The sequence below is a fragment of the Schistocerca nitens genome, chromosome 2 (genome assembly GCF_023898315.1).
Source record: "Schistocerca nitens isolate TAMUIC-IGC-003100 chromosome 2, iqSchNite1.1, whole genome shotgun sequence".
NCBI lineage: Eukaryota > Metazoa > Arthropoda > Insecta > Orthoptera > Acrididae > Schistocerca > Schistocerca nitens.
In genome coordinates, this window is record NC_064615.1 from 306,575,679 (window position 1) to 306,601,164 (window position 25,486).

The following is a 25,486-nucleotide window of genomic DNA, read 5'->3' on the forward strand; positions in this document are numbered from 1 at the left end:
AAGTTATGCTGCGTGCAAAATGCTACTAGGCGGCTTCCCTTTCATTCATTACCCCCAATCTATATACTCCTACTACTTTTCCTTCTCCTCCTTTTTCTTACAGTCGCATTCCACTCCCCCATGACCAGTAAATTTTCGTCTCCCTTAATTATCTGAATAATTTCTTTTATCGCAACATACATTTCTTCAGTCTCTTCAAGATCTGCGGAGCTAGTCGGCATATAAACTTGTACTACTGTCGTAGGCGTGGGCTTCGTGTCTGTCTTGGCCACAATAATGCGTTCACTACGCTGTTTGTAGTAGCTTACCCGCGTTCCAGTTTTTTATTCATTACTAAAGCCATTCCTGCATTACCGTTATTTGATTTCGTATTTATAGCCCTGTATTCACCTGACCAGAAGTCTTATTCCTCCTGCCACCGAACTTCACTTATTCCCACTATATCTAACTTTAAGGTATCTATTTCCATTTTTAAATTTTCCAACTTACCTACCCGATTGAGGGATCTGACATTCGACTCTCCGATCCGCAGAACGCCAATTTCGTTTCTCCTGATGGCGACGTCCTCCTGAGTAGTGCCCGCCCGGAGATCTGAATGGGGGACTATTTTACCTCCGGAATATTTTACCCAAGAGGACATCAACATCAGTTAACCATACAGTAAAGCTTCCTGCCCAAGAGACAAATTACGGTTGTAGTTTCCCCTAGCTTTCATGTGTTAGCAGTACCTGCACAGCAAGGGCGTTTTGGTTGATGTTACAAGGCCAGATCAGTCAATCATCCAGACTGTTGCCCCTGCAACTATTGAAACGGCTGCTGTCCCTGATCAGGAATCACACGTTTGTCTGGCCTCTCAACAGATACCCCTCCATTGTTGTTGCACCTACGGCACGGCTATATGTATCTCTGAGGCATGCAAGACTCATCACCAACGGGAAGATCTATGGTTCACGGGGGGGGGGGGGGGGGTGAAGCGGGGGCTTATTATTATTATTACTATTATCAGGAATATTACTGTGTTGTGTATGTGTAAGTTTATATAATATATCGATCAATTAGAACACAAAAGTTACATTTATAATTATAGTTCCTGATCTTGTTGAGTAAGCAGAGAGTAGAAGCATTTCTTTCAGTGAGCAATAGAGGATTGTGATCTCGCAGACTGGAAATTATGGTTAGTATGTTCTCCATCGCTTTCTGGCTGATCGCAAAAAACTGTTGTCAGGTTCTCGTAGAAAAAGACGGCGCCGCTGCCCCACAGTGTGGTTGCAATGAAAATATGGCATCTTGCCAACGCTGTAATTTCAAAGATAGGTGATATACGATACCTGACATGTCAGAAACAAAAAAAGGAAGAAAATGATTATTGTTTCCATCAACATGAAGAACACCGGAAATCAGAATTGTGATGACCAAGACAGTATATTTTAGAGGTTATTTTTAAAACTGATTCTTGATAATTTGAAGTTCTCTCTGTTATGCAAACCAAACTCGGTAACACTTATGAACATCAGATATTGAGTTACATGTAGTTTCCAAGGAAGTTTGCTATAGTACGTACATCAGTCAAGAATAGATTTTTTGTGTATGTATGAGAGAAGATAGATAGATAGATAGACGGAGAGAGAGAGAGAGAGAGAGAGAGAGAGAGAGAGAGAGAGAGGAAAGGAGCGTGCTTTGAATGTAATTTGTAACACAAAGGTCCCACTGTACCATCAGTTTTGTATTTGCGTTCTGTTTTACTTTGTAATTTTTAAATATTCATTTCTTTTATTCTATGTATTATTTGCCACAGTAGGAAATAAGGTTAAAACAGTATACTGGGTATGAGGATGAGAGGATATCAGCATGTCATTGTGACTCTTATGAAACTGAAATGATCAGCTGGCTGATGAAGTTTGTGGTTTGTGGAAACGGCTTTTACCCAGAAATGCATGAAAATAGCTGGTGATTAGGATAAAACTGTACGAAATTTCTTAAATTAATAGCTACTTACTTTTGGAAGTAGAATTGCAGCTTTTCTCCAGTCAATAACCTCGTCAAATGGAAGGAGTATCTGATCTCCTCCCAGAACGACAGGCACGGCTCCAGACTTCAGAGCTTCATAAACACGCTGTTGCATCGTTGCCGTTGACAGCACTCCTCCGTCCTTTGGAGCGATAATCAGCGCAAAAGTGGACTGTTCGAGCACACTCAAACGTGATGTCTCTGTTCCACAGAGTCTCCACTCCCCTGAGGTATCCACTGTCCTTGCCCTTCCGCTCACTGGTGAAAGCAAACATTCAAAGTCGAACAAAAACTTGTGTAATGCAGTGTCCCTCTCCATTCGCTTGAGATAATGTACAATAAATGTGTCTGTGTCCTGAGTATAATCATTGTCACTTGTTTCATTATGCTCACCTTTGTGAAAACTCTCCACACTACTGTCATTACGATTAACAGCACTGTTTATTTCTTTTATAGTCCTATTTGACGGCTTGCTCAGTTCACCTTGAAACGAAATCAGAAACTTTCTGCGTGCTGGCGCCATCTGCGGACAGTCTTGCCACACTGGTCCTCCGGGTGGTCCCAGCACAGGAGGCGCAATCACGTCAAAACTTTGTCGAAATCTTGACCTCAGAAACGTTGACTGCACAATAATAGCTCGTCCAGTGTCGACACCCCTGAAAGCGTCATGGCTTCCAGCAGCGAAATGCCGCCGTCCAGTGCTGCGTGACAGGTAGAGGAGCACATGGTTACGGCCATCAGCTCCCCAGAATGGCAGTCTGTGCAACGCTTCAGTCGATATAGGTCGTTCAGTGACATTAGTGGCTGCCACTGCTGAAGTTTCGCCTACTAACACCACAAACACACAAGCCTCTGCAGGCTGTGTTGTGTAGTGAGGATTGTAACCCATAGTCTGTTTCAGTGTGGTCTTCACAAATTCCTCAACTTCCCAGCCAGCACCGACTATGGGAAACTTATCTGGGTCGTACAGAAACACGGAAAAGCCTGACACCAAAGGACATCGGGAGTAGTCAAAACAGTTATACATCCGACACAAATCGATGGATTCTTGAAGATTAGCTGGGAGCACGTCTACCAAGACAGTTGATCGAAGTGCCAGTTCTACTTCTCGAAGTGCTACATCTGAACTGGTCTTCTCCTCTGCTTCAGGATGCTGAATCTGGAAAAAAAAGTTAGTAGAGGTACATTTAAAACTGAAATGTAAATGGTGTTATACAGATAAAGGCAAAATGAAAATACTAAACGTAATGTACACTGACATTTGTGAAAATTGCAGTATTTCAAAAATAATCCACCGGGAAAGTAGGTATATTTTAGTACTCTGAGAAAATCTCTCACTTAAGAAGTCAGATGTCGGTGAAGTATCAGTCTATTATAATAACGGCGTCTACAAAGAATTCCAATGACCGGCAGAGACCAGGGACCATTGGCGGGATGGCTGCTTTTCCGCCGTCAGACTTTCAAATTTATCTTGTCGAGTTCTAGCCTGGCTGTCGTACGAATATAAACTCACCAACAATACTTTATTGCAGTGCTTATTTTACTTACGTTCAATGGAAATAACGTAAAACTAATTTTACATACGGGGAACTAATAAGCCGCATCGGCTCGGAGAAGTTTCACAACGTGTAGAATCTTCTATCGGAGGGCAGAAAAAGGCGAATATGCTTCTTATTATTAAAAGACAGACCGAAAAGTAGAATACCATTTGACTCATGCTACCTTTGTCAACACATACGTCAATTTTCGCCAAAATATTGGCATGCGAATACATTCGGCTCTTCTCAACATGCAGGTGACGTCTCACTTCCACAATCGTCCCTAACTGTACTCGCTCACACTCACTAGTCCATCGCTATAAGCCTCTCATGCCGATCCAGTCCAAATTGCCTATTCTCACTCACTCATTTGGCCCAAATCACTGTCGATTATATCTTTGCTGCTCTCCAACTGTCACTATCTCTTGTCTCACAGCCACCATGGCTTCCGTTTTGTCCCACTACTACAGTCTCCTCTCACTCTGACTATGTCCCTTTTGCTCTCTATTTCTACCACTACATCATTCATTCGAAATTCAAATTCAAGTGGTTCCACGCACTGTGGGACTTAACATCTGAGGTCATCAGTCCTCTAGATTTATAACTACTTAAACCTAAATAACCTAAGGACATCACACACGTACATGCCAGACGCAGGATTCAAACCTACGACCGTTGCAGCAGCGCGGTTCCGGACCGAAGCGCCTAGAAGCGCTCGGCCATATCGGCCAGCATCATTCATTCCTTTCCACTGCTGCTGTCTTCTCTCACTGTGTATATACTAAGATGGTATCTGTTCTTTCGGACATGTCAGAAAGAACAGAAACCATCTTAGTAAATATATATATAGTTAAGGCTCACCGGCCGTTGACCATCTTCTTCTTCTGTGCGAATGCACAAACAGTGCCCGAACTCTTACGGGAATCGGCAACGCGCCGCGAGTAATGAGTATAATGGGCGGGGGTACTACGAATGTAGTGCGGGATAATACGTTGAGAATGTGGGTTTCACGGGAGGCGTGCCAGAGATCAATCCCTGCAGTCGCGCTATCCGCTGTGTCCTCGGTTGCACAGATGGATAGAGCGTCTAACATATAAGCAGGAGATCCCGGGTTCGAATCCCGGTTGGGGCACACATTTTCATCGGTCTCCGTTGACGTATGTCAATGCCTGTAAGCAGCTATGGGTGTTCATTTCATTGTAGTTTCTCTCACTGTTACTATCTCCATCTACCTTGTTGTCATTGTTACGGACTCTGTCTCTGCTTATCACTGTCCCTCACGCACTTTCACTTTGTCTTTCTCTGGCACTGTCTCCTTCAATCTTTCTGTAGAACTGTTGGCTCACTATGTCTCAACGCCATTTTTTTCATCTCTTTCTCTCACACTGCTATTGTCACCTTCGGTATTTCTATACAACAATTAATGTCTACTATCCTTCATTATTTATTATTAGTCCCGCAACCACTGTCTCCTTCTCTTCTCATTGAGAAGCGCGAAAATGTTCGCCAAGCGATATTTTTGCGGAGGTTTTTGGAGGTGCTGAGAAAGGTACACTACTGGTCATTAAAATTGCTACACCACGAAGATGACGAGCTAAGACGCGAAATTTAACCGACAGGAAGAAGATGCTATGGTATGCAAATGATTAGCTTTTCAGAGCACTCACACAATGTTGGCGCCGGTGGCGACACCTACAACGTGCTGACATGAGGAAAGTTTCCAACCCATTTCTCATACAGAAACAGCAGTTGACCGGCGTTGCCTGGTGAAACGTTGTTGCCATGCCTCGTGTAAAGAGGAGAAATGCGTACCATCACGTTTCCGACTTTGACAAAGGTCGGATTGTAGCCTATCGCGATTGCGGTTGATCGTATCGCGACATTGCTGCTCGCGTTGGTCGAGATCCAATGACTGTTAGCAGAATATGGAATCGGTGGGTTCAGAAGGGTAATACGGAACGCCGTGCTGGACCCAAACTGCCTCGTATCACTAGCAGTCGAGATGACAGCCATCTTATCCGCATGGCTGTAACGGATCGTGCAGCCACGTGTCGATCCCTGAGTCAACAGATGGGGACGTTCGCAAGACAACAAACATCTGCACGAACAATTGGACGACGTTTGCAACAGCATGGACTATCAGCTCGGAGACCACGGCTGCGGTTACCCTTGACGCTGCATCACAGACAGGAGCGCCTGCGATGGTGTACTCATTGACGAATCTGGGTGCACGAATGGCAAAACGTCATTTTTTCGGATGAATCCAGGTTCTGTTTACAGCATCATTACCCCCGTTTGGCGACATCGTGGTGAACGCACGTTCGAAGCGTGTATTCGTCATCGCCACTCTGGCATATCACCCGGCGTGATGGTATGGGGTGCCATTGGTTACACGTCTCGGTCACCTCTTGTTCGCATTGACGTCACTTTGAACAGTGGATGTTACATTTGAGATGTGTTACGAGCCCGTGGCTCTACCCTTCATTCGATCTCTGCGAAAACCTATATTTCAGCAGGATAATGCACGACCGCATGTTGCAGGTCCTGTACGGGCCTTTCTGGATACAGAAAATGTTCGACTGCTGACCTGGCCAGCACATTATCCTGATCTCTCACCAATTGAAAACGTCTGATCAATGGTGGCCGAGCAACTGGCTCGTCACAACACGACAGTCACTACTCTTGATGAACTGTGGTATCTTGTTGAAGCTGCATGGGCAGCTGTACTTGTACTCGCCATCTAAGCTCTGTTTGACTCAATGCCCAGGCGTATCGAGGCCGTTATTAAGGCCGGAGTTGGTTGTTCTGGGTACTGATTTCTCAGGATCTATGCACCCAAATTGCGTGAAAATATAATCATATGTCAGTTCTAGTATAATATATTTTTCCAATGCATACCCGTTGATCATCTGCATTTCTTCTTGGTGTAGCAATTTTAATGGTGAGTAGTGTAGAATCAGGCTGCTGGTAACTTACTTTCCAGGCTGAGTCTTTTAATAAATAAGAGCATATACATCTTTCTTGTGCTCCGATGGACCATTTCTCCACTGGTCCCCTAGTTTTCACTGTCATAGCAGGGCGTGTCACTTGTATTAAAAGAACGTTATGGGTCAGTAAAATTTTGATAGTTTACCTATGTGCAATTGAAATAACGGAGAACAAATTGTACACCTCTAACCGGATTTTTCTTGCACAAAAAACTTCGTATTTGCTGCTGTACTGATACGTGGAGCTGCCAGAGCCCTTCTGATTATGAAACAGACACTATATATCACATTTCTCCGTGCTACGTCACTTTATAAACTACGTTTGCACCTCAGAGGGCATTTTACATGCATATTTTAGGATGGCAAATAGGGTAACTTTGAACGTCTGTATCTCGGAAATGGATAAAGATATCCAGAAGATATTCAAGTTTGTTCGACATCTAAATGGTAGGAATGCATCGTAAGAATTACAGCCGTGTTATGTGCATAGTCATCTTATAATCCGTGATTAGGGTGTGGTCCGCTACAGGCGGCGAAAAAATGGTGAAAAGCGCTCTTTTGGGGTTTCCTCAGCAGCTGCCCATACATTTACGCATATGCATCATTAATTCATTCTATCAGTCATTAATTCATCGGTTTGCTCTTTAATTTAATTTAATCTTGGGTTTATCACTAATATATGCGTAATCACTCGATTTATTGACGAGTATATCTGTCAGTTTAATTAAATCACGGGATTATCACGGGTATGCGCATCATTGGTTAATATGTTTAATTTTTACGTGCATATTTTACATGCATGAGTAGGGTAAATTCGAATCTCTGTATCTGGGAAAATGATAAAGATGTCAAGAAAATTCTCAAGGATGTTTAAGATCAGGAACTTAGGAATATAGAATTTTCAGGCATTTGCTGTGGATAGTCGTCTTGGAATTTTCGGCTGGGTTTTAGTCCACTGGTGGCAGCGAAAATATGGTTAAAAACTATGGTAAAAATCTAATGGTGCCTAAAAGTCTAATAGTGCCTCCATAAGTACCATCATGATCTTCACAGATCACATCAAATACAAAAAGTACAAACTGATTTGCTCCATTTGCCTAAACAGGGGGGAGTGTGTAATATTCATACTTCGACCCAGGGATGTAGGATAGTGACACTAAGACGAACCTTCTGTTTGGTATGCAAGTGGTGCCTTGCCTAGCCCAAGTGCTATCCCAAACAGTTGACACTGCCTTTTTGTCAGCAATAGAACCAGAGAGAAGAGCACCGGGAAGTCCCGTTTTTACGCGCGGCTTTTTGGAACATGTCGGTAAGCATACTGTCGTATGCATACCGTTTTCTTATCTAGTCCGTAACGATGTACGTCTACATCTACATCTACATCGATACTCTCTAAATTACATTTAAGTGCCTGGCAGAGGGTTCATCGAACAACATTCAGAATTCTCTATTATTTCAATATCGTATAGCACGCGGGAAGAAGGAACACCTACATCTTTCCGTACGAGCTCTGATTTCCCTCATTTTATCATGGTGATCTTTTTCGCTATTTAGATAAGCGGTAACAAAACATTTTCGCATTCGGAGCAGAAAGTTGGTGATTGAAATATCGTGAGAAGGTTCCTCCGCAACAAAACGCCTTTGTTTTAATGATGTTCGCTCCAAATCCTGAATAATTTCAATGACACTATCTCCCACATTTCGCGATAATACAAAACGAGCTGCCCTCCGTGAAGTTTCTCGATGTACTCCGTCAATCCTATCTGGTGAGGATCCCACACCGCGCAGCAGTATTCTAAAAAGAGGCCGGACAAGCGTAGTGTAGCCAATCTCCTTAGTAGATCTGTCACATTTCGTTACTGTACTGCCAATAAAACGCAGTCTTTGGTTAGCTTTCCCCACAACATTTTCTATGTGTTCCTTCCAATTTTAGTTGTCCGTTATTGTAATTCCTATGTATTTAGTTGAATTTACGGCCTTTAGATTTGACTGATTTATCGTGTAAATTATTTCATTATTTAGTGTCAACTGCCAATTTTTTCACCATTCAGATATCTTTTCTATATCGTTTTGCAATTTGTTTTAATCTTATGATGACAATTTTAGTCAATAAACGACAGCGTCGAATGTAAATAACCTAAATCGTTTATATAGATAAGGAAGAACAAAGGGCCTGTAACACTACCTTGGGGAACACCAGAAATCACTTCCGTTTTACTCGATGACTTTCCGTCAAGTACTACGAACTGTGGCCTCTCTGATAGGAAATCAAAAATCCAGTCATATACCTGAGACGATATTCCATAAGCAAGCAGATTGTGTGGTACAGTGTCAAAAGCCTTGAGGAAATCCGTAAATACGGAATAAATTTGAAATCCCTTGTCAATAGCACTCAACACTTCATGCGAATAAAGATCTAGTTGTGTTTCACAAGAACGATGCTTTCTAAACCCATGTTCACTGTGTGTCAATAGAACGTTTTCTTCGAGGTAATTCATAATGTTCGAGCACAATATATATTCCATAATCCTGCTGCATATCGACGTTAATGACATGGGCCTGTATTTAAGTGGACTACTCCTACTACATATCTTGAATATTAGTGTGACCTGTGCAAATTTCCAGTCTTCAGCTACGGATCTTTCGTCGAGCGAACGGTTGTATATGATTGTCAAGTAAGGAGCATACTTTGAAAGGAACCTAACCGGTATACCGTTTGGACCAGAAGACTTGCTTTTTCTAATTGATGTAAGTTGCTTCACTACTCCGAGGATATTTACTTCTACGTTATTCATGTTAGCAGCTGTTCTTGATTTGAATTCTGGAATACTTACTTCGTCTTCTTTTGTGAAGGCGTTTCGGATGGCTGTGTTTAGTAACTCTGCTTTGGCAGCACTATCTTCGATAGTATCTCCATTGCTATCGCGCAGAGAAGGCATTGATTGTTTCTTGCCGCTAACATACTTGACCTACGACCAGAATGTCTATGGATTTTCTGCCAGGTTTCGAGACAAAGTTTCATTGTGGAAACTGTTATAAGCATCTCAAATTGAAGTCTGCGAAAAAATTCGAGCTTCTATAAAAGGTCACCAATCTTGGGGATATTGCGTCTGTTTAAATTTGGCATGTTTGTTTCGTTGTTTCTGCAACATTGTTCTGACCAGTTTTGTGTACCAAGGAGGATCAGCTCCTTCGTTTGTTAATTTATTTGGTATAAATCTCTCAACTCGGCAACGGCCTTGCCACAGTGGATACACCGGTTCCCGTGCGATCACCGAAGTTAAGCGCTGTCGGGCGTGGCCGGCGCTTGGATGGGTCACCGTCCCGCCGCCACGTGCTGTTGCCATTTTTCGGGGTGCACTCAGCCTCGTGATGCCAATTGAGGAGCTACTCGACCGAATGGTAGCGGCTCCGGTCAAAGAAAACCGTCTTAACGACCGGGAGAGCGGTGTGCTGACCCCATGCCCCTCCTATCCGCATCCTCACCTGAGGATGATACGGCGGTCGGATGGTCCCGATGGGTCGCTTGCGGCCTGTAGACGGAGTTAGTTAGTATAAATCTCTCAACTGCTGCCGATACTATTTCTTTGAATTCATGCAACATCTGGTCTACACTTACATTGTTAATTTGGAAGGAGTGGAGATTGTCTCTCAGGAAGTCGTCAAGTGAATTTTTATCTGATTTTTTTGAGTAGATGAAGTTTTCGTTTACTTTTGGTGGATTTGGGGGATATAATATTCAATCTCCCGAAAACCATCCTGTGTTCACTAATCCCTGTATCCGTTTTGATGCTGGTTATTAACTCAGGATTATTTGTTACTAAGAGGTCAAGTGTGTTTTCACAACCGTTTATTATTCGCTTGGGCTCATAACTAACTGCTCGAGATAATTTTCGGAGAAAGTGTTTAGCACTATCTCGGATCATGTTGTATGCGTATCTCCGGAATTAAACTTGCATTTTCGCCAACATATACAGGGTAAATTAAAGTCACCACCAACTATAATCGTATGAGTCGGCTACGTGTTTGAAATAGAACTTCAGTTTTCTTTGAATCTTTCAGCAACTGTATCATCTGAATTAGGAGGTCGGTAAAAGGATCCTATTATTATTTTATTCCGGTTGCCAACAATGACTTCTGCCCGTAATAACTCACAGGAAGTATCTACCTCAATTTCACGACTAGATAAACAACTTCTGAGAGCAACAAACACGCCACCACCAACCGTGTTTAGCCAATCCTTTCGGAACACCGTTAGGTCCTTCGCAAAAATTTCGGCTGAGCTTATATCCGGCTTTAGCCTGCTTGCAGTGCCTATAACGATTTGAGCATCAATGCTTTCTACTAGCGCTTGGAGCTCTGGTACTTTCCCAACACAGCTACGACAATTTATAACTGTTATACCTATGCTTCCTGTATCTACATTCTTCCTGTGTTCGGTCTGCACCCTTTGTGACTGAAGTCCTTGTGTTTTCCCGAGCAGCAGTAGTCGGCTGAGACACAAACAGCAACAGGGAAGTAAACCATATTGTGACTTTTACGAATTCCTGACAAGGAGCGAATTTTATAATATCATCTGCGTGCTTTAATTGTTTAGTTTCTTGAGTTTCTGCGTGTAATATAAATATCTAATAGCCACGGTTCTCGCGTTTTCGTTTGCGTCGGAAAGTAAACCGATTTTGTGACATATTACAAGTTCCTAATCAGGACCGAATTATTTAGTTTCACCTGAGTGCTTCGGTAGCTATGTTCTTGACTCTGCTTAAAAATCTAATTTGTTGTGTGCGGATGCGAGCCGAGTCGGTGACACTTCTTTCTAACCTTCAGACTGTGATGGTTTCGGTTACCCAGCGTGAGACTGAAGTGGATGGGCAAAACTGATGTCGCCCGGCCGTGGGGATCCAACTGACGTCCAGTACGTCCGACTCCTCCGATCGGTTCTCAGCGGTGGCCATCCCAGTTACTGCTCGCACAGAGGTTGACCCCTCACCTGTGGTCGAGTGGGAGATCGCCCCAGGGCGTAGGCAGGGGGTGAAAGACTGACTACCCAGGCGTACCCGGTTTGTCTGACAAACAGGTTCCAGGTGCTGTCTGTGGCTCACACTGTCAGTGAGCCAGACGCTGTCGTCTGTCCTGTTTCAGAGGAAACCACTCAGCCTGCAAGATCCGGGCAACCGCAGAGTGTGGGATTATTGACAGTTGGGAGCTCCAACGTTAGGCACGGTATGGGACCCATTGGGGAGACGGCTGCCAAGAAGGGAAAGAGAACCAATGTGCACTCCGTGTGCATACTGGGTGGAGTCATTTCAGTTGTGGAACGGGTCTTCCCGGATGCCATGAAGAGCACAGGGCGCAGCCAACTGCAGGTGGTTGCTCACGTCGGTACCAGTGATGTGTGTCACTTTGGATCTGAAGAGAGTCTCTCTCGTTTCGAGCTGGTAACGGAAGTGGTTAACGTTAGTATTCTTGCTTGCAAAATGAAAGCAGAATTGACCATTTTCAGCGTAGTCGACAGGACCGATTGCGGATCTCTGGTACAGAGCCGAGTGGAGGGTCTGAATCAGAGGCTCAGACCGTGTAGGCTGCAGATTCCCCGACCTGCGCCAAACGGTGGTTGGGCTTCAGGTTCCGCTGACAAGGTCAGGTGTCCACTATACGCAGGAGGCGGCTACACGGGTAGCAGGGGCTGTGTGGTGTGGACTGGGCGAACAATATAAGACGGCTGCTCAGATTGTCTCCTACGTAGTTAAAATAGATCAGGAACAACAGAGGGCCTATAACACTTCCTTGGGAAACGCCGGATAACAGTTTTGTATTACTCGAAGACTTTCCGTCTGTTACTACAAACTATGACCTATCTGACAGGAATTCACGAATCCAGTCGCACAACTATGGCGATATTCCTTAGGCATGCAGTTTGGTTAGAAGACGCTTGTTGGGAACGGTGTCGAAAGCCTCCTGGAATCTAAAAATACGTAATCAATTTGACATCCCCTGTCGATAGCACTCATTACTTTATGAGTATAAATAGCTTGTTGTATTTCACAAGAACGATGTTTTCTGAATCCGTGAAGACTATATGCAATAAATTGTTTTCTTCGAGGTAATTTATAATGTTCGAACACAGTATATGTTCTAAAACCCTGCTGCTAATCGATGTTAGTGATATGGGCCTGTAAAAATACGTAATCAATTTGACATCCCCTGTCGATAGCACTCATTACTTTATGAGTATAAATAGCTTGTTGTATTTCACAAGAACGATGTTTTCTGAATCCGTGAAGACTATATGCAATAAATTGTTTTCTTCGAGGTAATTTATATTGTTCGAACACAGTATATGTTCTAAAACCCTGCTGCTAATCGATGTTAGTGATATGGGCCTGTAATTCAGCGGATTACTCCTATTTCTCTGTTTGGATATTGATGTGACTTGAGAAATTTTCCAGTCTTTAGGTACAGATCCTTCTATGAGCGAGCTATTGTATATAATTGCTAAATATGGCTCTATTGTATCAGAATACTGTGAAAGGAACCTGACTGCCACACATCCTGGACCGGAGGCCTTGCCTTTACATTTACTGCACCGTATTGCTCCTCTCTGACTTGGCTCGGACTTGAAAGTGCTCCTGTGGTGTAATCCGTTTCGTAGCACATGATTACTCCCTTTAGAGTACGGTGCCATTGTTTTATAGTACCGCTACTCGCCAGGTGGTAGCTTGTGGTTTTGTGGCGAACAGTGCTGCACAGTTTTTTGAACTGGGCAAGCAGGTCTGGTTTGAACTGGCGGCCGCAGCCCGTTGTGACATGTAGCAGGCAGCAAATCGAGAAATTCAGCTTGAAACGAAAGCTGAGGCTAAGATTTCTACAGAGCTTGTATCATATGCTACTGCTTCCAGCCAGCGAGTAAAACGATCTATCATAAGTAGAATATAATGCTGTCCATTCGACATATGTAACTGGCTTACCACGTCGACAGGAATGTGTGCAAAACGCGTAGTTATGTCAGGAAAGTCCCCTACCAGCGTGTACACAAGGCGGAAAAGTTTGCTTCGTTGACACCTGACATACGTACGAGTCCATTCAAGACAATCTTTTTCAATTCCAGGCCAAACAAGTCAGAGTGACACTAGGAGGACCGTTGGCCCGACACCAGGATGACACAAACATTGCGGACTGTCAAAGGTGCATTTTCCGATTGTAGTATGCAAGAATGGGTGAGGGTTCCTGCTTGAGAGGTTGGGAGATACAGCTTGACATCTGCGCCAACAACATCCACTAGTTGGAAACCCAAGCTAGTAGAAGTATCCTTTAAGTGGTTCTATAGTTCTTTGCGAGACGCTAATGCCGCGGCAGCTCGTGCGAAATCGATGTTACTTGAGAGGCTGCTCAGACGGGAAAGACTACCGGCTATCACGTCGTCGATTACCGAAGCTCGAGAAACACCAGTAGAAAGCCAGTGGCCACCACGCGTCATCATCGAGCCGTTGTAACGCCGCACAGATAGCTGTTTGGCTTACGTCAACAAGCAGTGTGAGGGCTGCATCCAGTTCAGGGTGAGCGATGAGTGCTGCATCCCCTACGCTTTATTGTGCTGCTTCGAAGGCAGAGCTCATGGCGTCCCTTCAGTAAATCGGTGAGTCACTCTTGATTTTCGGAACAGTGAGTGCTGCTCTCAACGGTGTTTTTAGTTCTGCTGAGAATGGCAGATGTCAAACGGTAGATGTTGCGGATGCGAAGAATCCGGTGCAGCTCTCTAACGGTATTCGGTCGAGCAATTTGTAAAATGTCTTTCACTTTTATGGAGACGTCTAGGGCGAAAAGACAAGGATGTCATCCAAATACGCGAAACAGAAAGGAAGACTTTGGAGTACCGAATTGATGAATCGTTGCCATGATTGCGCGGTATTTTGTAAGCGAAATGTGTTGGAAGAGCCCTCAAATAATCCAAATTGTATGATGATGGCTGTCTTCGTTTTATCTTGGTAGACCACCGGAATGTGAGTAAAGGCACGAACGCTGAATGTTTTTGTACCACGTAATGTGTAATTACGCTGCCGGAAAAAATAGTACACCCTTTCAGAGGTTTCTAATTCACTCAGGATTTACAGTTGCAACAGTGCATATCGAGTACATGAAACCGTTATATTTACAGATCAATAGCAGAAGCGGTTCTGAGGTACCAAGTACTGACCCACGCTGAAATACCCGTAATAACAAGTGCTGAGCCTCCACAGGCTGCAATGTAGACGCTGACTCTGGCATCCAGTTGACCGCATAGATGCTGAATATTATTCTGAGATACGTTACACCAAGCATTTTCTCCACCTGTTCACGTAGATCTGTAAGACTTATTGGTAGATGAGTCGCACGAATGACTTCTCGTCACATCTCATACCATACGCGCTCGACTGTCGAGAGGTACGGACATCGTGCTGGCCACAGAAGTTACTGCACATCTTGCAGAGCACGTTGACTTTCATGGGCAGTGTGTGGGCGAGAGTTATCCTGCTGGAACAACACATCAACTTCCTGTTGCAAGAGTGGCAAAAGTACGGTTCTAACGACATTCTGCACGTACCGAGCGCTGTTGGCATCCCCTCCAGAAACACCAAAGGTATACAAGAGTTGTGGCTTATCGCATTCTAGATGATGAGGTCAGGTGTTGGGTCACTGTGCTTGGTCCAATGGTTGGCGCGGCTGCCCCCGTCGGAGGTTCGAATCCTCCTTCGGGACCGATGACCTCAGCATTTTGGTCCCATAGTCCTTACCACAAATTTCCAATTTTTTTTCCAATGCACTCTACGTTAGAGCGCTCATCAGTCCTTCGTTGTACGGGCAAACGACTATCAGTTGCGTGCAGGCAGGACCTGCATTCATTATTGAAGACCACGGTGCGCCATTCCATCTTCTAAGTGAACATCTGACATCATCAGTCGATCCGTGCAGGTCGATGCTGTGGTATGAGTGGAAGACAGGCTAGAGGCGTGCACATATTAGCAGTGAGACTAGCAAGTTCTCAACATATCATGTTGACACGTCTGGACTCACTAGCCCTCTTATCTGGGCTGTGGGAGCTGTACGACTTGCCACTTCTGCTCTTACAATACGACGGTCCTGGCGGGCGTTTGTGCTGCGTGGACGATCAGCTTTAGATTAGATTAGGTTAATTATTCATTCCATAGACCCATAAAAGAGGGAATCCTCCTGGGTGTGGAACATGTCAGAGAAACACATTACAAAAATGTAATTAGAAAAACTTGAGTTTCATTACTTTTAATGATCCTCAGTCAGTAATCAGTAAAATTATGTACATGAATTTAAACTTCTAATATTTATAGGTTTAATTCTTACATCTGATTTCACTAAATCCATCATTCAGACATTTGCTAGTTTCTTGGCTATTACAACCAAGGATTGCCAAAAATTGAAGTGAATTATTCATTTCAGTGATCCAGAGTTAAGAACAGTCAGATTATGTACAAGATTTAAAATTAAACTTTCACTATTCACAGACTTAAGTGTTACATCTGCTTTCCATACATCCATCATTCACACAATAGGTAGGTACTTGGCTGTTACAACCAAGTATTGTCAAAAATTAAAGTGTAATAAATTTTCATTAAAATGGTCTACTGCACTTGTTGAGAAACTCATGGATGGAATAGAAGGAGTTGGCCACCAAAGATTCTTTTAAATAATGTTTAAATTGTGCCTTGTCTGAAACTAAACTCTTAATGGTTGCTGGTAACTTACTGAAAATACGCGTTGCTGAATGCTGGACTCCTTTCTGGGCAAGAGTAAGTGATTTTAAATCTTTATGTATATTGTTCTTATGCCTAGTATTGGTACTATGTACTAAGCAGTTAGATGGAAAAAGAGATGTATTATTTACAACAAACTTCATTAAGGAATAAATATACTGAGAAGCTGTGGTTAATATGCCCAATTCTTTGAATAGGTTTCGGCATGTTGTTCTTGAATTTACACTACTCATTACTCTTATTATACGCTTCTGTACTCTAAAATTTTTTTCTCTGTTTGTGGAGTTACCACAAAATATGATATCATATGACATAATGGAGTGAAAATAAGCAAAATATGCCAGTTTTTTTATATTTATATCTCCTATGTCTGACATCATTCCCATTGCAAACACAGACTTGTTTAGGTGCTTTAGCAGTTCGTTAGTATGTTGCTCCCAACCGAATTTATTTTCAAGTTGTAATCTGAAGAATTTTATACTCTCAACTTCTCCTATTTCCATGTCATCATATTTTATACACACACCAGAAGGAAATCTCTTGGAAGTTCTGAACTGCATATAGTGGGTCTTATGAAAGTTTAATGACAGTGAACTGGCTATGAACCACTTATTAATGTCAGTAAAAAGTTGAATAGCTGCCCTTTCCAAATTTATATTTGATTTACTATTTATTGCAATGTTTGTATCATCTGCAAGTAAGACAAACTTGACATCTGGTAATGTAAAGATGACAGGTCATTAATGTAAACAAGAAACATTAGTGGACCTAGTATGGAACCTTGGGGAACACCACATGTAATTTCTTCCCAGTCAGATGATGTCTGATTGCCTACTGTTGAAGTGTTACGTAATGACCGCATTTGTTTTCTATTAGTAAGATGTGACTAAAACCACTTTGCAGCACTGCTAGTGATGCCATAATATTTTAATTTACTTAGAAGAATGCTGTGATTCACACAGTCAAACGCCTTTGACAGGTCCCAGAATATGCCAGTTGCCTCCAATTTGTTGTCCAATGAATTAAGGACATTTTTGCTGTAAGTGTGAATAGCTTTCTCAATATCAGAATCCTTAAGAAACCCAAACTGTGACTTTGACAGTATGTCATTTTCACTAAGGTGCTTAAGTAAACACTTGAACATAGTCTTTTCAAAGATTTTTGAAAAACCTGGCAAAAGTGAGATCGGTCGGTAATTTGACTGCATTTCTTTGTCCCCTTTCTTGTGGAGAGATATAACTTCAGTATATTTAAGCCAGTCTTTGAATGTTCCTGTGACAAGTAATTGATTACGGAAATAAGATATGACTAAGCTCACATGAACACTCTTTTATTAACTTTGTTTTATGTTATCATAACCACTAGAATGCTTTCATTTCAAGTACTTTATGATGGATTCTACTTCTTTGGGTTAAATAAGTGTCAATTCCATTTTACTGAGATTGCATGTGTGCACTCGTCTCAGATATTCCATTGCATTATTTACGGAATCTGACAACCCCATGCTATATCTAACAGAGACAAAGTACTTGTTTAGACAGTTTGCAACACAACATGCGTTTGTTACCAGGGTTTCATTTATTTTTAGAGCTATTTGTTCGTCCTCATTTCTGGTCCTACCTGTCTCTGACTTAACTATATCCCATATTGTTTTTATTTTATTGCTGGATGTATTTATCTTCTTCTGATAATGCAGGTGTTTAGATTTCTGGATTACCTTTTCAATATTTTGCAGTAATTTTTGTAATGAGCTATAATGCTTGTATCAAAGGTGTCCCTACGTATCAGATAGAGTTTCCTTTTTGTCTCATATGATATCTTTATCTCTTGTGTGATCCATGGTTTCTTATTAGACTTCTGCTTATATGAGTTACCTTCAGGGGAAAACAATTTTCAAGTAAGGTGCTAACTTTATTAATGAATGTTTTGTATTTTCCATTTGTGTCTTGGATGCTGTAAACATCCATCCAATTAATTTCTTTGAGGAATCTCCTAAATTTCTCAATTTTTGACTGTTTTATTGGCCTTCAGTACTCAGTTCTGATAGATGTTTTACCCTGACAATTTTCAAAATTTAATGATAGGTGTTGCACGTCATAGTCAGATAGCCCATTTACTACTGGTTTTGTAATGTGGCTTAATTGCATAGAATTGTCTATAAATATATTATCAATGGCAGCCTTAGAACATTTGTATACCCCAGTTGGGAAATTTATAGTAGAAATTAAATTGAATGACAATGTAACTGATTTCAGTAACTGTCACTGACAGTGTTTTTCAGGATATCTATATTACTTCCCCATGAACCATGGACCTCGCCGTTGGTGGGGAGGCTTGCGTGCCTCAGCGATACAGATGGCCGTTCTGTAGGTGCAACCACAACGGAGGGGCATCTGTTGAGAGGCCTGACAAACGTGTGGTTCCTGAAGAGGGGCAGCAGCCTTTTCAGTAGTTGTAGGGGCAACAGTCTGGATGACTGACTGACCTGTCCTTGCAACATTAACCAAAACGGCCTTGCTGTGCTGGTACTGTGGACCGCTGAAAGCAAGGGGAAACTATGGCTGTAATTTTTCCCAAGGGCATGCAGCTTTACTGTATGGATAAATGATGATGGCGTCCTCTTGGGTAAAATATTCCGGAGGTAAAATAGTCCCCCATTCGGATCTCCGGGCGGGAACTCTCAAGAGGACGTCGTTATCAGGAAAAAGAAAACTGGCGTTCTACGGATTGGAGCGTGGAATGTCAGATCCCTTATCCGGGCAGGTAGATTAGAAAATTTAAAAAGGGAAATGGATAGGTTAAAGTTAGATATAGTGGTAATAAATGAAGTTCGGTGGCAAGAGGAATAAGACTTCTGGTCAGGTGAGTACAGGGTTATAAATACAAAATCAAATAGGGGTAATACAGGAGTAGGTTTAATAATGAATAAAAAAATAGGAGTGCGGGTAAGCTACTACAAACAGCATAGTGAACGCATTATTGTGGCCAAGATAGACATGAAGCCCACGTCTACTACAGCAGTACAAGTTTATATGCCAACTAGCTCTGCAGATGCTGAAGAAATTGAAGAAATGTATGATAAGATAAAAGAATTTATTCAGGTAGTGAAGGGAGACGAAAATTTGATAGTCATGGGTGACTGGAATTCGAGAGCAGGAAAAGGGAGAGAAGGAAACATAGTAGGCGAATACGGATTGTGGCTAAGAAATGAAAGAAGAAGCCGCTTGGTAGAATTTTGCACAGAGCATAACGTAATCATAGCTAACACTTGGCTCAAGAATCATGAAAGAAGGTTGTATACATGGAAGAATCCTGGAGATACTAGAGGGTATCAGATAGATTGTATAATGGTAAGACAGAGATTTAGGAACCAGGTTTTAAATTGTAAGACATTTCCAGGGGCAGATGTGGACTCTGACCACAATCTATTGGTTATGACCTGTAGATTAAAACTGAAGAAACTGCAAAAAGGTGGGAATTTAAGGAGATGGGACCTGGATAAACTGAAAGAACCAGAGGTTGTACAGAGTTTCAGGGAGAGCATAAGGGAACAATTGACAGGAATGGGGGAAAGAAATACAGTAGAAGAAGAATGGGTAGCTTTGAGGGATGAAGTAGTGAAGGCAGCAGAGGATCAAGTAGGTAAAAAGACGAGGGCTAATAGAAATCCTTGGGTGACAGAAGAAATATTGAATTTAATTGATGAAAGGAGAAAATATAAAAATGAAGTAAATGAAGCAGGCAAAAAGGAATACAAACGTCTCAAAAATGAGATCGACAGGAAGTGCAAAATGGCTAAGCAGGGATGGCTAGAGGACATATGTAAGGATGTAGAGGCTTGTCTCACTAGGGGTAAGATAGATACTGCCTACAGGAAAATTAAATAGACCTTTGGAGATAAGAGAACCACTTGTATGAACATCAAGAGCTCAGATGGAAACCCAGTTCTAAGCAAAGAAGGGAAAGCAGAAAGGTGGAAGGAGTATATAGAGGGTCTATACAAGAGCGATGTACTTGAGGACAATATTATGGAAAGGGAAGAGGATGTAGATGAAGATGAAATGGGAGATACGATACTGCGTGAAGAGTTTGACAGAGCACTGAAAGACCTGAATCGAAACAAGGTTCCAGGAGTAGACAACATTCCATTAGAACTACTGATGGCCTTGGGAGAGCTAGTTCTGACAAAAGTCTACCATCTGGTGAGCAAGATGTATGAGACAGGCGAAATACCCTCAGACTTCAAGAAGATTATAATAATTCCAATCCCAAAGAAAGGAGGTGTTGACAGATGCGAAAATTACCGAACTATCAGTTTAATAAGTCACAGCTGCAAAATACTAACGCGAATTCTTTACAGACGAATGGAAAAACTGGTAGAAGCCGACCTCGGGGAAGATCAGTTTGGATTCCGTAAAAATATTGGAACACGTGAGGCTATACTGACCTTACGACTTATCTTAGAAGAAAGATTAAGGAAAGGCAAACCTACGTTTCTAGCATTTGTAGACTTAGAGAAAGCTTTTGACAATGTTGACTGGAATATTCTCTTTCAAATTCTAAAGGTGGCAGGGGTAATATACAGGGAGCGAAAGGCAATTTACAATTTGTACAGAAACCAGATAGCAGTTATAAGAGTCGAGGGGCATGAAAGGGAAGCAGTGGTTGGGAAGGGAGTGAGACAGGGTTGTAGCCTCTCCCCGATGTTATTCAATCTGTATATTGAGCAAGCAGTAAAGGAAACAAAAGAAAAATTCGGAGTAGGTATTAAAATCCATGGAGAAGAAATAAAAACTTTGAGGTTCGCCGATGACATTGTAAATCTATCAGAGACAGCAAAGGACTTGGAAGAGCAGTTGAACGGAATGGACAGTGTCTTGAAAGGAGGATATAAGATGAACATCAACAAAAGCAAAACGAGGATAATGGAATGTAATCGAATTAAGTCGGGTGATGCTGAGGGAATTAAATTAGGAAATGAGACACTTAAAGTAGTAAAGGAGTTTTGCTATTTGGGGTGCAAAATAACTGATGATGTCCGAAGTAGAGAAGATATAAAATGTAGACTGGCAACGGCAAGGAAAGCGTTTCTGAAGAAGAGAAATTTGTTAACGTCGAGTATAGGTTTGAGTGTCAGGAAGTCGTTTCTGAAAGTATTTGTATGTAGTGTAGCCATGTATGGAAGTGAAACATGGACGATAAATAGTTTGGACAAGAAGAGAATAGAAGCTTTTGAAATGTGGTGCTACAGAAGAATGCTGAAGATTAGATGGGTAGATCACATAACTAATGATGAAGTATTGAATAGAATTGGGGAGAAGAGGAGTATGTGGCACAACTTGACAAAAAGAAGGGACCGGTTAGGAGGACATGTTCTGAGGCATCAAGGGATCACAAATTTAGCATTGGAGGGCAGCGTAGAGGGTAAAAATCGTAGAGGGAGACCAAGAGATGAATACACTAAGCAGATTCAGAAGGATGTGGGTTGAAGTAAGTACTGGGAGATGAAGAAGCTTGCACAGGATAGGTTAGCATGGAGAGCTGCATCAAACCAGTCTCAGGACTGAAGACCACAACATCAACATATTAAAATCACCAGCAACCACTAGTTCTTTGTCTTTTAATTTAGATGAGATAATAAATCTTCTAGACCGTTTTTAAACAGGTTGAAATTTCCTGAAGGTGCTCTGTGTATGGCTACTATTATAAAGGACCTATTATGAAATTCTATCTGTGTTTCACATGCTTCTAAGTGCTGCTCTAAGCGAAATTTATTAATGTCAGTATTCTTAAATTTAAAACTGTTTTTAACAAATGTGGCAACTGCTCCTTTCTCCGTGTTTTGTCTACAGATGTAGGAGGCTAACTTAAATTCTGTAAGGTTTAACATATCTATACCAGTGGTCACATGATGTTCAGAGAGGCAGATGATATCAACGGGGTTGGATGACTCTAATTCATCCATGCACATAAGTAGTTCATTAATTTTACTTCTAAGCCCTCTAATATTTTGATGCACTAAAGATAGTTGGCATTTCACATTTACCGAGATGAAATCAGGTGGAAATAAAATTTCTGCTGATTGCTGTAAATTTTTAACCAACAGCTGTGTTCGCTGATCCAATGCGCCAGGATTATGCTGTTTGATTTCTTTATCAAACTGAAGGTTTGTTTGAATTTTTACTTGTTTCAGAACTTGACTTGGTTCTGTCCTACCTATCCTAACAAGGGTGCTGCTCCAACACCTATGACCACTCATGCCAGTGGCTGCCCCCTTAAATTTCCTGCTATTAGCCCAGCCAGTTTACCCTTCCCTTTCCTGTTGAGATGTAGGCCATGTCTAGTATAATCCCACCTAAAGAGAGAATCAACAGGAACCAAACTAATATGTGACCCCGCACCTGACCCAAGCAACCGTTCCAACTACAAATTAACTCTCCCGACAGAAGAGTTTAAATGAGGTCGGCCATGGCGTCTCAGAACAGACACAAACTCAACACTGGTGTGTCTCGTTGCTGATGCAATCTTTGTCATGTCACACTCTATATTGTACCCAGGATCTCTGTCAATACTATCGCCTGGCCCACCCAGAATAACCACGATGTCTTCCTTGGTAAAACATTTACAGAGTGAACCTAAATACTCTGTCACCTGACCCAGACAAGCACTTGGTTTAAAAAAAATTGTGACCTGGTATTCTGATCCTAGGTGGTTCTGCAAAAGTCGGCCTACATCTCTGGCATGTGAACTGTCTAACAACAAAACTTTCTTTCTCTTTGCTGACCTCCCTACATTCTTATACAATTTTCTACTGAAAGTTTGCTGTGCCCTCTCTACACCTACTTCTGTCTGAGGCTCATCAGCTTCTAACTGAAGCAACAGGTCCAACTTATTCCTCACATTCACCACAAAGCTGTCTGACAAGGTTCTAGGTCTGTTACTCCGGTTACCTGTTGCCACTTTCCACCTCTCTTTACCCTTCTCCCTCCTTAACCTGTTCAAATCTTCCCTAGCCTGAAGGGCACCAATTTTCCCCTCCTGTTCCACTATTTTCCTATCTCTATTGCATCTCCTACAGAACCACTGACGAGTCTGACCCACTTCCCCATTTCCCACGCCGCTACAGTCACCCCAATGGAAAAAGCTACTGAACCCATCACAGCAAACCCCGGAGCTAACAATTCTACGCCACGTCAGGCACTTTTCACTCGTGGTAAAAATCTTATTTTAGCGAGAATAAGTCAAATTAAATCATAGAAAAACAAGAAAACAAGTTTACGAAATATTAGGTCTAGTCTCAGTCGTATGTAAACAAACTTACTTTAGTGACAATAAGTTAGATTACCGAAAATAAGAAGAAATACATGTTTATAAAAATTAGGCCTAGTGGAACTGTATGTAAACAAAGATACTACCGTATGTACAAAGTTTCCAGATACAGGAATTTAAAAATTTACGCTGTGTTTCTCAAAATAAGAGTTAACAACAAAAGAATACGCTTTTCTTAACTTGCTGGAACGGAACAGAACAATTGAATGAGATTCTATAAGTTTTACTGCGCTAAAATGAATGCAAGAATACAATCGTAACTCTACTTTATACTACTTTTGCGTTTTCTAGAATAATACGCAAAGAGAAGTGAAACCTTTAATAGTAAGCTTGCAAAACACACTAATACACGCATTAATCTGGTTTCCTGAACTAAACAGAGTTTTGTTACACTCTAAATCACTTATCTGTACGGCAGCACAAAACTCACGCGTCTCGCCTGCTGCAGGGCTTTCGCAGCCATGGGTGTGAAAATGTTCACGTGATCACTGATAGGAGGATTGTTGTACAGCTGACGCAGTTCTCCGAAAGGAGCATCCCACCACTCGGGTGCCCACAGTTTGACCCCTTCCAAACTCGCTGAGTTGGCTGTAGGGAGCACGAGTGAGTCTCCGTGGCATGGTTGCCTGCTTGCTTCATACGTTTTCACCATACTGAGTCTTCTGGCTGTGGACATTCCCTATGGAAGCGTGGACACAAAGTGCACTTTAGTAGTTATGCCGCTACGCTATCTGTTGCCGGACGACGTTGAAGTCGTCATCTCCCAGGTGGCATATGTCGTCATTGGATAAAAATCGACGACGGTTTTCCGGGAGAACTATTGTTTTCCGGTACTATATAATCCCGTTATAAAGACACTCGACAATGATGCGGTGTTATTCGAGCGTTGAATGAACGATAGTTCCCACATGGACGCCGTGGGTAACACTTCCTTGGTACACGGTGCAATGGAGACGACCATGGGCTGCTGGACAAATAAATAATTCCTTCCTAGCATGGGCGTTACATTCTGACTTCTCAATGGCTAAGGGATGGGGACCTTAACGTCTAGGCCAACATGAGACAGGCGGTCCGTCAGTGGTTTTAATGTGGTGTACGGTGTTGTGACGTACACTCTTTGACATAAAACTTGACCGGCGGCCGGCCGCTTCAGAGGCTAAGTCCGCGCCGATCGCGACATGGGACAAAAAAACTGGCCAACTCGCTAATTCTCTAAGTCCGGTTATCTGCACAATCTGGCAACACTGTAGACTGCGGCACTTCCTGGAGGAAAACTTGTCCCATGATAGAGAAACTCCAGGCTGAGTACGCCTGTGGTCTAGCGGTAGCGTGCGTAGTTTCTGTTCACAATGTCAGTGGATCAAGAGCAGCTGGCATAAAATATTTTTATAGCCTCTTCTGTCTGAATGCTGAAGACGTGAATGTAATGGTAGCGCAGATTCAATCTATTTCGCTTTGTGACACACCGATATCAAAATTTTATCCAGTAAAGATTTTGCGGCAGATTTCCTGCAGACTGTCCTCCTCTGGACGCCGTATGCGGCAAAGCTCCGGGATCCATTTGCTGGCCACTGGCAGCGGCCGTGGCGACAGCAGCGGCGCTGCACTCCCCCGTTCTTTATCGAAAGCGCCTGCTACCGCTCATCGCTTTTGATGATTTAAAACGCTTTATTATTAAATGTTGCTCCACAGAAAATTTCTACAATTTACATTCACGCTCAAAAGCAACGGAGACAGACGCCCTGATTAGTAGGCGGGTATTATATTACATTAATCGGCAAGAGCTGAGTATGGCCCGAAATTAATTTTATAGACTGGGACGAAATTAAACCACCTCACTACATTCGATGAATTTATAAAT

At 42.4% G+C, this 25,486-nt stretch overlaps 1 protein-coding gene across 5 annotated transcripts in view; it reads right to left on the minus strand.

The window, feature by feature from the left end:
* LOC126236071 (exostosin-3-like) overlaps nucleotides 1-25,486 on the minus strand; it is a 310,079-nt gene that overhangs the window by 187,590 nt on the left and 97,003 nt on the right. For all 5 annotated transcript variants that reach the window (XR_007544868.1, XM_049945127.1, XM_049945126.1 and 2 more), the window contains exon 2: nucleotides 1,997-3,166. Coding sequence is in view for 4 of the 5 variants with exons in the window: in XM_049945127.1 (XP_049801084.1) it covers nucleotides 1,997-3,166 (1,170 nt within the window). In the remaining variant the exon portion in view is untranslated. The remainder of the gene's footprint in view (nucleotides 1-1,996; nucleotides 3,167-25,486) is intronic.